General features: G+C 34.0%; 1 protein-coding gene across 1 annotated transcript in view; it reads right to left on the bottom strand.

Annotated features, from left to right (window-relative positions):
• Dmd (dystrophin) overlaps positions 1 to 12,770 on the bottom strand; it is a 1,847,711-nt gene that overhangs the window by 861,473 nt on the left and 973,468 nt on the right. Inside the window, 1 exon segment of the mRNA XM_038316167.1 lies at positions 6,591 to 6,766. Coding sequence (XP_038172095.1) covers positions 6,591 to 6,766 — 176 coding nt within the window.

The raw sequence follows: 12,770 nt of genomic DNA, 5'->3' as shown, positions 1-12,770 counted from the left end.
TTAATTAGCTACATCTTTTGGACTCACCAAGATATGTAGTATTTTCTCTGACTTTGTCAAGTGCAAACGGAATAAAAATTGTTGATGTATTTAGTGCCTGTATATATTATATTAATTTTTCTTATATTAATTACAATTTTCTTTTTTAAATTTTAGACCAAAAGTGGAAATATGTTGATATCTTTTTTACAAAGATATCTGCTTGAAGACCAGAGGGCGGGGCTAGCCACTAGCTAACCACAGAGATCTGGAGGTCTGTACAGACAGACAAAAAGTGATGTGACTGGGCAGAGGGAGGAAGTGATAAAGCAAGAGGAAACAGGAGCACAGGCTCTTTTTTGGCTGGGAAATGGAACAGGTAAAGTGGTTCTAGTTTGTATCTTTGGACTTCTTGATCTCTCAGTATTTTCTCCAATATCTGATTCGGGGCTTTTATTATTAAGACCTATTAGAACTTGTGCTACACAGGGATCTATATGAGGTATTAGCAATACCTCATATAATCATAACTGTCTATGGGAAAACTATTACTGAATATGAGTGAAGAGGTACAGATATGGCAAAATGATGATGATGCTTGCTTACCAAAAGCAGTCATTTTGAAACATTTATACACACACACACACACACATACACACACACACATATGCATACATATGTATATATATTTCCTAGAAAGCCCATGAAAGTACTGTAGTTTGTTAGATTCTGAAATTGTTTTCAACTTACAGGTAATTCCTGGAATAGAAGAGAAATAACACTTTGACTAGGTGATCGGAAACATCAATTAGTCAAAATGGATCATGTCAAGAGAGAACATAAGAAATCGTGCCTAGTAGCTGGATTTAATTTAAAAAACAAGCAAACAGGAATTCTTATTTTTAGAAAAGTATGGGTGATCTCAATATTTAAATGTGAAATCTTTAAAAATAAGGCTCCTGGAAAAAAATGTATTTATTCTAGCTTTATTCAGGCTCTGGGAATTCAGTTTGTAAACACTGTACTAGTCTATGTCAAAACTAGGGATGAGAAACAGGAGAAGCTCAAATATACAGTAATCAGAATAAAGGTGAGGCTGCAGCAGTCCTATGTGTAGAATGTGAAGGTGTGAGAAGGTTTTCATGCTATTTTATATAAACCAGCTATACACATTTAAAGGACTGTATACATGGCTAAGAGATTTGGAATCATGTTACAATTTTTGCCTATTGTTTTTAAAAAATGAAATAGTTGGAAACCTGATTGGTCTAAGCTGAAAGCCGAAAGCTGCTTTAGTTATAAGAGTCTGCATTAAGTATTAATTAGAAACTATTAAGAGAAAACTGTCATGTGACAAGATGTACATAGAAAAATATGAATTTCTGATGGACATTGTCAAGAAGAAATATTACTAGGCTGACTTTAACGAATTAGATACAGCTCATTGCTAATTAACAGCATCCGTTTAAATGGAAGCAGTGAACCAAGGTCTTTAAAAAACAATTTATTTAAGTGTATTTAAGAATGGGTCCCATTATCTTGTTTGTATTGTCAATTTACTTGGGAAATGTAGCATAGATCATAAACAGGTAAATTATTCCTATAAAAAGGTTTAAATAAATAATAACTACTTATCAGTCAGGCTTACACTATAAGGGCTATTTATTTATTTTTTTCCAGTTTATTTATTTTTTATTAAAAATTGCCATCTCCTCTCCTCCTCCTCCCCCTTCCCTCCCCTCCCCTCCACCCACACCCCCACTCCCTCCCTCTCGAGGCCACACAGCCATCAGGGTTCTCTACACTATGTTGAGTCCAAGGGCTATTTAATATGCAAAGTGTAACTATCAAATTCTGTGTACTATGAAAGAGATCATTACAAAAGTAAGATTTAAACATTATTTATCCTGAGACTGTTTACCAAAAAAATCAATATTCCTTTAAGAGGAATATTTTTAATATTCCTCTGCCAATTTCTGCAAATGTTTTCCTCTAAAGAAAATAAGAAGTGCATGGGAGGTAGTTAATTCCAAACAAGAGCCAGGATAACTCCAAAGATCATGGGATTATGAATCATGGGGCCAGAAGTAGCTTTCACCAATCAAGAACAATAGGTATAAATTCATTAGCACATTGAATAAAATGATAAAAGAATCTTTGACTATACAATGGCATCATCCAAGGCAGAAAAAAGGTAAGTATTTATAAAAGCAGAATAAATTGACTGGCAAACATAGTGTCTGGTCAAAATTAGGAAACCTGTTATTTTGTAAGTCTTAATGTAATAACTGGTGAAGAAGGGAATAAAAATGAATCCTAATGGCAATATGGGACTCACTATTAATATGAAAAGCAACTTGAAATCATTTCTGATAGTCATCATCTTAATCAAGCAATGATACGATTTCATATTTCGCATCCTGAAAAATTCAGTATCTTATGAGACTTATATTTGCAAAGAAAGAAAACAACATTCAATTTGTGTCTTTTAAAGTCTTGCCTAGACTGAACTTGCAGTTTACAAGAAAGTTAGAGACTACAGTGCAAATTAAATTGCACCATGAGGGGATAAACAGACAGATCCAGAACTTTTTAAAGCCAATGATATGTAATTTTTTAAATGTCAATATCAGTGTAGAGAAGTGAAAGGTGCTTTTGACTTAAATGGAAGAATTTAAAAAAATAATGAAATGAAATTCACGAATTAAATGTGATATTATTATAAAAATTCAGGACATTTTAACCTAATTTAGACATTCCAGTGCTGACTTTATGTTAAGTAATATACCATTTTATTTTTTTCTTAGAAGTTATAAACACATGGCCCGTTATAGGATACCTATATTCTAATTGAGACAAGCTGAATAATAATGGCATTTAAACTTCTTTGAATACAAAGAAAATTAATACCAATTTATATTATATCCTTCATTACATATGACAAAGTAGTAGAGTGGAGGAGGGACATCAAGAAGATGCATGTATTGCAAAACAAGTATTGATTTTGAGAAAGTAAGAAGAGAATAGAGGGAATTCAAGCATTAAATATTCTGTTTTTTTTTTCTTTTCTATTTGCAGTATTTTTCAAGAAAAATGTTGGGAATGGCCTGCGAAATGGTGTAACAGTTATAAAGTCTACCCTGTAAGCCTGACAACTTTTGAGCCCAGGAATCCAAGTAAAGATAGAAGGAGAGAACATATGTCATAGAATTGTCCTTTGACCTTCCCATGAAATGAAAGATGCACACACTCACATTATACACATATACACAATAAAATAAAAAGAAGGGAAGGAAGGATTGAAGAAAGGAAAGAAGAAAAAGATAGTGTAAAAAGGACAAATTCCAGTAATATACTCACTGAGCATCTTGGTTTTTTTTTTTTTTGTTTGTTTGTTTTTTTGTTTTTGTTTTTTGTTTTTTGTTTTTTTTTTTTTTTGGTTTTTCGAGACAGGGTTTCCCTGTAGTTTCTAGAGCCTGTCCAGGAACTAGCTCTTGTAGACCAGGCTGGCCTCGAACTCAGAGATCCGCCTGCTTCTGCCTCCCGAGTGCTGGGATTAAAGGCGTGAGCCACCACCGCCCAGCCACTGAGCATCTTTTAAATTAAGAAAACTTATTCCTTAATATAGGGTAATATAGTAATTCTGTGAAATAAGGGGTGTCGTATCACGTATCTAAAACAAAGATGCAATATAATTCCATAAGACAAATTTTAGTGCTAAAGTCCATGGCTTGCTCAATTTAAAGTTATGAATTTAATTTCTATTTCCTGTGACCTTGCTTCCCTCTTCTTCAATCTTGTATCAGATGACATTATAGCCCTAAATACAATTCTCTTCATGATGCTGCCAGCAGTCTACTCCCTGAAGCGTGGGTTTTCACATTTCAGTGACATGTACCTCTCCTGGAATTTTCAGAAGAAAGTGATTTTATGAGGATGTACCTTAATGTCAAAATGACTGCATGGAATAGATTATGATCCTGAGCAAATAGAGAATATATATATGCATATTCCACAAGTCCCCTTGACAATCCAGTTAAATCATGATTTCTAACACTCAGTCAATACTGCAAAATGCATCAGGAATTCAACTACAATTATTTCAGATACATTGTGTTATCGAAGAGGAAGGTGTTAAATTTTTTATCAGTAAGGATTCAAATAGTTATGTTTAATTATGTTTAAAATTACTTTCTTCATATGCACCCTGAGCTAAGGACTGTTCAGTATTTCTGATTTATAGGTCATTACAAATAAAAATACCATTTTTATATAGCCGAGGTATCTCTTGTTTCTGTGGTATAAATAACTTCCTCTTTACTTCCATTGGTGTTGTACTAAAAATGGGCTCTTGATGAACAATGGTTTCATGATTGCAGTCCCTTAAATTCCATGTTAACATATTCTTGTTCAAGTGTTACTTTATTTGTACATTTGCTAATGTGTAATTTGAAATAACAGTGAATGAACTGGAAGAACCTGTCACAGTTTGAAAAATATTTACATTTCACAAAACTTAACTGATATAAAAAACATTCAAGAAACCCTGACACAAAACTGATCTGAATGGATAGATGAACATGAAAACATTTATTTTCGAAACATGTGACATGAAATAGAGAGCTATAATAGTCAAGTTTTTAAAACTTTACGAAAGCTGATCTTGACTTTTTAAAGAACAAATGTACACTATGTAATGTAGGTCAAAATATGTAAACAAGAGAAACCTTTCTAATAAATCCTTACCACATCCATAGCTGTGTGATTAATCTACAATTTGGATAATATTTTACAACAAGGTCAGTACATAGTAGTTCTATAAAATTAGATAAATATAAAATTTCAAACTTTTTTGTGAACAGATATAGTGCTCCAGTAATTATTTATAAATTATAACTTCCTTTTAGAAGTCAAAATAGATAAGATTTTAGTCATTCAGATTAACATGCATCAGGAAAATGGGAATATGGTTTGTTCAAAAGCTATTATTTATAAAAACAATTATTTATAAAAACAGGAACAAAAATTGATATAAAAATAATCTTCCAAAAATTTTAATTATCAATCTAAGGTCTTCATAAAATCTATTTTACAATATTTCATGCCAGTATCATTAATCTACTCATTTCTTACCATCTTAATTTTACCACATTGATCCCACATCAGGAGTGACACTTTTATACGGATTTAAAACCATTGGCATATCAACATATTAGTATATTTAATTAATAGAATGGTTATATGATTAATACCAGGATTTCAAACATAGAAAAAAAGCATAGAACAACCTACGAAATTTATTTAGAAATGGGTTTGGGGGTCTTTAGTTCATCTCAATATAACAAAAAATTTTAAAATAAAGATTGATTAAAATGTATTTAGAACATAATATTATTCTTTATCTTTGGCAACTTTTGTGTATATATAATGTATGCATGAAAACTTTTGTGTCTGTATTATTATATATGTCTTTATATTAGGCAGACAATATGTAGGATGTAGTGACTCAGCCATAGAACTGAGTTTTCACTATTTATCATTATAGTCTTATTTGGTAAATAAAGGCAAAGTCCTTCTTTATGCAATAATAATCACTAACGTTCATAACTGGAATAAGTATTCCAAATCTAATGTATAAAGTTTCTGTGCACTCCATTTCCAACAGCACACACTTGCCTTCCAGTGTACTCAATAGATTCTAAGCAGAAGTTAAATGGTGATTGAATACAACTATTTTTTTGTTTTCATTTTCTTTTAAATTTGAAGATATTTGACCTAAGTAGCTTTTCAAAATTGTAGTAGTAAATGTAGTTGAACAAATATTAAACAATACCATCATTTTTCAGTAAATTCCTGAGCATTGCTGTTAAAATCTTATCAACTACCTATCTTTCCTACAGAACACTTATTTATAATTGCCTCTTTTCACCATCGTTTTTGGAGGAAAAAATACTTGAAACTCAGCTTGCTAATGTTGGAATACACTGAACATCTTCACATTAGGCGATCCTGTGTGATTTTTAATTTTTTTATTTTAAAATATTTTTTCTCATTTTACATACCAATCCCAGTTCCTACTCCCACCTCCGCTTGCTCCACCCTGCCTTCCCCAATCCCACTGCCCATCCACTACTCAGAGAATAATAGGCCTCCCATTGGGTGTCAACAAAGTCTTTTTGAGGCAAGACCACCCCCCCCCCCAATATCTAGGCTAAACAAAGCATCCCTTCAAAGAGAACCGGCTTCAAAAAGCCAGTTCAAGCATGAGAGATAAATCCTGGTGCCACTGCCAGTGGCCCCACAGACTGACCCAGTCACACAAAAGTCACCCACATTCAGAGGGGCCTAGAGGGGACCAGAGAAGTGGGGAGGAGAACATGAGGGAAGAGGATAGCTGTGTGATTATTTTAAAACACAAACTTGGAAGTTTAAAACAACTGAAAAGAAAGAGAGAGCAACTGTATGCATCTTACTCCCCAAGAGAAACAAAAAAAAAAAAATCACTGTTGCTATTGATTAACTTCGTGAACTTCTTGACCAAGTTTATAATATCTTCTGAAATGAAATGTTAGAAAGGACAGTTTCGCTCTGCTAAACCCTTTGTTCCCTACCTCTTTTTCCTTTCCGACAGCTGTGTGCAGATCTCGTGCCACCGCAGACTCAAGCTTCCTAATTTCTCCTGGAGAATATTGGCATCTGTTTTTGAAGACTGTTGAATTATTTCTTCTCCAGTTGTATTCAGTGTTTTGACAACAATTTGCCGCTGTCCAATGCCATCCTGGAGTTCCTGTAAGTCACCAAGAAAGACAAAACAAAAATGAAACCCCAAGTCCTTTAACTTGAAAAAAGAAGTTTAAACAACATGCTCCAATGTACAGTTCCACCGAGAGGGAGAAATAGAAAGGCTCACAGTGAAAGCTGCTCCACGAACTTGCTATGCCCACATCCAAAGGTTACAAGACAGAAAGACAACTTTCATGTCAGTAAGAAAGCTCCTTCTCAATTCCGCTGGAGGGTTTGTTTTGTAAGCTTGTCAGCAAGAGGATGTTACCATGTCCTACAAATCAATTAGTTGGAAACCTTTTCAAGAGCAAATTCGATTTCTTGTCCCCACAAGGTGTTCTATGTTTAATAGTCTATGAAGCGTTGTAAAATTTAAATATGTACCAAGTATTTGGATTTCTTAGTTGGTTGTCAATACAAAGGTGAAAAGGGACAAACATACTTTATCTATAGTATTTTTTAAAACCTTCTAGAGCTTTTTAAATAAAAGTAATTACTATATTAAAGGGATTTATTTCAAATTCTGTTTGCACCAATCTATTTTGCATTATAAAGCCACATAAAACTGAAAATTAACTGCTTTCAGGGCAACACATCAAGAAACCTCTAATGTATAGTAATAAATCTGAAAATAATCTATAGCTACCAGAACAGTTTTATGAGTCATTGGTGGTGTCAACCTTTCATATGTTCTACATTTTATCATAAATGAAATTTAAGAATAAAGGATCAGAAAATTGTTCCTTTAAGAAAGAAATGATTACAACCAAGTATGCATAAAATGAGAATGATTTTTTACCATTAAAAATACAAATTGCATTCCTTCTCTGTAAACCTATTTTAAAAGATAATTTAGAATTTTAAAGGAAAATAACACATTGGCAAATCTGAAGTACAAAGTACAAACGAGATAATTTCATATTAAAATATAAATGGCTCCCAAATCCTTGTGTTACTGGCAATATTTTAACAATACACAGATTATTCTTGTTCATACATATGATTTAAATGATTTAATATTCATATATCCCATTACTTGTTCATGCAATACCAGCTAGCTTCATAACAGACATTTATACATATCTACCAAGTCAAAGAATTAAAATTATTTTTAAACTTAATCATCTCTCTTTAAGAACTGCACTCATTCTTCAGTGTCAAACTATTTTATTAATCCCACTTTTACAGTTTTTATTTATTTACATTTTTATATGGATGTGTATTTGCCAGCATGAGTTTATGTGTACCACAGAAGTGAATGTGCCTGCAGATGATAGAAGAGTGTATCAGATCACCTGCGAATAGAACCTGGGTCTGCTGCAAGAGCAATAGGTGCCCTAAACCACTGAGCCTCCTCTCTAGCTTCTACTCATAGCTTCTTAATACAGTAATTTTGTAGTCTACTTCTTGAAATCAAATAACCTCAAAAATCAACAATAATGTTATCAAGGTCTTCATTTGATGGTTATATCACAGCACAATAAAAATGAAAGCATGCCTTCTTCAACTTTTACATGCTGTCTTGACCATACTCCTGACAGTACATAATATATGATGTAGTAAACATGTCATGTTATCTCGCAACTAGCTAACCTGACTCATCATCAGATACATTTCACACTTTTCTAATTGTTCATATCGCCACTGTAGGCATTAGTAACTACTACTTCGTAGTGAGACACTAGTCTTAACAAACTGTGCCTGCATTCCTATTACAATAAAATAATAGAAATAAGGCCACTTTTTGTGTCTTACTCAGAATGCTCTATCTGATTTTTCTTTTCTTTTTTTTTTTTTTGGTTTTTAGAGACAGGGTTTCTCTGTAGCTTTAGAGCCTGTCCTGGAACTAGCTCTTGTAGACCAGGCTGGCCTTGAAGTCACAGAGACCTGCCTGCCTCTGCCTCCTGAGTGCTGGGATTAAAAGCATACACCACCACCACCCAGCTGTATAAGTTTCAATCTGTATCTGTTCAGTGAATAACTAAATCCGCGTATTAAAGGAAAGAGATACAAGAAAGGAGGGAATATAGAAAGGCAAGAAGAATGAAAGAGATGAAAGGAAGCACAAGACGGTGGTATCATTGCACCACTAAAAGAATAATAAAAGAAGACAGGCAGTAGTGGCGCACACCTTTAATCCCTGCACTCAGGAGGCAGAGGCAGGTGGATCTCTATGAGTTCAAAACCAGGCTGGTCAACAAAAGCTAATTCCAGGACAGACACCAAAGCTACAGAGAGAAACCCTGTCTTGAAAAACCAAAAGAACAAAAACATCAACAACAAAAACCCTAAGAAACAAAACAAAACAAAAAGGTAGTAGTCTAGCTGAAGAGATTAGAAACCGTTGTACAGTTGTGAGTTACAATTTCTTATGTACATGAAGGTTCTTAATATACGATAAATCAGAATAAGAAACAGGTAATTACTAGGAAACATACAAAAGGATTATAAGGAAGTTTGGGAATTGATAAATGGCTAGCACTTAGTCACATAGAGGTTCAGGGAATAGAAGATGATGTCAAAATGCAAGGCCCTTTGTGGACAATCTTCATTATTAGGACTATAGACCTGGGTTTTACATTGCTGTTATGAGAATGTGAGGGTAAGCAGAGTTATAACCATGGGTATGTATTGTAGATAAGCAGAGTATATCTTATTTTTATTAGGGAGTTTGTAATTCAAGGAAAGTCATTTGAAGGCAACTCAATTTCTTGCTCTGTGTGGTGCCACTTCCCTGTCATCTCAGTATCTGCTAATTTGGAGGTGGAGGTGTAGGGGTCAAAATGTTTAAAGGCAGTCTGAGCTACATGAATCCTTGATTAAATAATAAAAATGAAATAGAAGGAAGAAAGGAGAGACAGAAAGAAAGAGGGAGAGAGAGAGAGCCTTACAGTCTGAAAAAAATTGTACAAGTACCAAGCCTTTTGTGCTACTGATTCCTTCTAAAGAAGGATGGACTAATGATGAGGCAGACAATGTAGCCAAGTATCGGCACCTAGGAGATAGGTTATTGAAGTTAAACTAGAAATTGGACAAAGGGTTAGGAAAGAAAAGCCTGGAAGTAATATGAAATGTTCAATAAAATCACCAGGGTTTGGAAGCAACGAGAATCATGCAACCATGTGTGAGACTCCTGGAGGGAAAATCTTTGTCTAAAAGAGTAAGCATGGAGGCAGTTAGAAAGCATTCTTAGATTTCATATTTGTACTATCACATGCTGCTCAAAATTACTCATAGATCTGAAGCTCATAGTTTTAAAAATGCCCAGGACACACAAGAAACGCACAAGAACCTACTGGACTCAGTAATAAAAGAAGACTCAAGAATTAAAGAAGACAACACAAATTTGAGAGGTACTGTGGAGTGACAAGGAGTTTTAGGGAAAGAAAGAAAGAGATATTGTATAAAATGGTGTAGTTGTATTACCAAAATAAACAAACATTTACTTATGAATGAATTATAGAAACACATTTTAAAATTATTAAAGGAAACTCATATAGAGCTAGTTAAACTGAAGATTCTGGCTCACCAGGTCTACAGAGGGACAGGGATTCTGTATTTCTCACTCACTCCAAGAGGAGGGGAATAGTGCCAGCACAGACAAAGCTTTGTATAGTAAGGTTGCAAAGTAAATGTCATAAATCTTCTGTATGCAAAGTACTTTTATTGCTGGTCACAGTGATAAAACCACTTCAGATTTCTTATGTCAAACCCTTCCATTGGTAGTTTTGATCTTAGTGCTGAATCTTCCAGCTGATGTCTATGGTGACTTTTACAGCTCAATTGTAGAACCAATTAAGGATTTTATTATTTCCATATTGCAGATAAGAGATAGTATTGTATAGCTAAAAATGGAGTAATTACTTAAAATTATTATTTCTTAATCTCACTTATACAGAATCCTAAATCAAAGCCCTTAGTTTTCTTTTATAACTTTGCTACAGAAGACCTCATTAAATAGTGTATTGAATTTGTTTGAGAAGACTTTGTATCCAAAAGAAATATTTACAATGTTTGTTCTACTTAAGAAGAATTTTCAGTGACAAAGCATAAGAGGAAAAAAAGGATCAAACAGTAAATAAAAATTTTATTTGCTGTTCTATGCTTAACTTATGAGGCAGAAAAAGATAGCATTCAATTTACATTAAACACGAAGTCTCAATAGCTTCATTCACACAATGAAAAATATTAATTTTAATTCTATAGTGTATACATATTATAGGTACTGAATTATTCATTGCCAATGAACATTTTAAGGCTTGATATTAAATTATTATACTGTTGTCATTGCCATCCTTATCTACTTTTGTAGCAATTAACATCTAGTTTTAATATTGGACAAAATGAAAATCATAATTAAATCTATTGGATTTTTCAACATAGTTAGAAAGCTTTGTGATTTGATTCCAATATTTAAGCATTCATTCTTAATAAGGCGTGCATATCAAACTCCCCCAGGGAGACTTTTCAAAACACAAAAGCCCCGATTTCCATGCCAAGCCTTCAGAATCAGAATCTCAGTGGCCTGGAAGATGGGGCAATGATGGTGTTTAAAACTGATATGCCATAAAAGAAAGGTGGGGGCACCTAACTGTAAAGATACAAGGGCTATGTCTCTCTGATAACAGTTGCATTACCCTTAGTTTCCTTTTTAATCAAGAAGGGAACTGAAATTACAGAAAACATCACTGTTATATGTCTAAGTTCTTTTAAGTCTTGTTAAATTGAGGGGGAGGAAACAAGAAATACAATGAAGGCAAAATGTGAATCGTTTAGAGATGGAAGAATATGAAATAGAAAAACCCTACTTTTTCTGTGACACACTGAATAAATTTTAGAAAAGACTACTTGTAAAACTTCCAGAGTCATATGAAAATACAATGAATGGAAAATAAACTGTGATAAATACAAAAAAGCAATGCACCAAAAAGTAAAATACCACAGTTATGAGAAAATGTACAATGTAATTTTACATGCACTATTTAGGAAATAAAATGAATTGCAAACTTCAAACTAAGGAATAAAATAGGTAAACAAGAGAGATAAAGTATGATTACCTAATTCTGCATCCTGTCACAGGGTTTCAATCATTGCAATTTTGAATATTTTGAGGCAGGCTAATCATTGATTTGGTTTCCTCATTGACGAAGTGAAAGTATGTAAGATAATGGACCAACAAATAGCTGTCAAACAGGCAGGTGAATTTTGGTGTGTTTTACAACCGCATGCTGCTTTGTCTCTTTTCTTATGTGCTATTGAAAATCATTTCCATTGTTTTTCCTCATTAGTTCCTAGGATGCACACATTTGGAAAAATAGTCTGGGATCTGATCTCAGAGATGAAGAAAATAAATTTGTTTCCCGCCTTAATGTCTTAACGCAATAGTCACCACTGTCTTCAGAGATTCTAACATGCTGCATAATGTATCTTTCAAATTTATCCAACAATGAGATTTTTCACGGAATCAATCCAAATAGGGCAAATTCCCAAAGTACAGAGTAGGCCCGGGGGCAGCACATATTTGCTCAGTAATTGTGGATTAGGTGATTCAGTCCTGGAGGCAGATGTAATGATCCTGCAGGAGAAGCTGCAGAACCCAGTGATAGAGGCTGAAAGATGGCCAAAGCTTCCTGCGCTTTTGAAGAAAGGCCAAGTTGAAAGCAAAGAATCAAAAGTATAGGATGTGAGACTCGAGACCAGGAAGGTTCCGAGTGAGAAAAGCAAGAATCAGGATTACCTACTAATTTCAAGATCAAGTCCTCTTTCCCCATATGTCCTAGCAGCCTGCTGCTCCCCCACCCACCCACTCCTCAACAGTTTAGCTCAAAGTCCCAGGGAAAAGGAATGGCTTTCATGCTACCTTTTTGACTGGAGTGTTTTTAGGTCCTGACAATGGTATTCATCTTCAGATTTTAAGTGTGCCTCAGATTTAACTTTGGGAAAAGGTCAGAGAGAGCTTTTACTAGTAATTTGCAAACTAAATCAAACCAAAGAGAGCCAGTCTTTGC

The sequence above is a fragment of the Arvicola amphibius genome, chromosome X (assembly GCF_903992535.2).
Source record: "Arvicola amphibius chromosome X, mArvAmp1.2, whole genome shotgun sequence".
In the NCBI taxonomy this organism is placed as follows: Eukaryota; Metazoa; Chordata; class Mammalia; order Rodentia; family Cricetidae; genus Arvicola; species Arvicola amphibius.
Note: the sequence above shows the minus strand (reverse complement) of the source record. Positions and strands in the feature narration are given on the sequence as shown.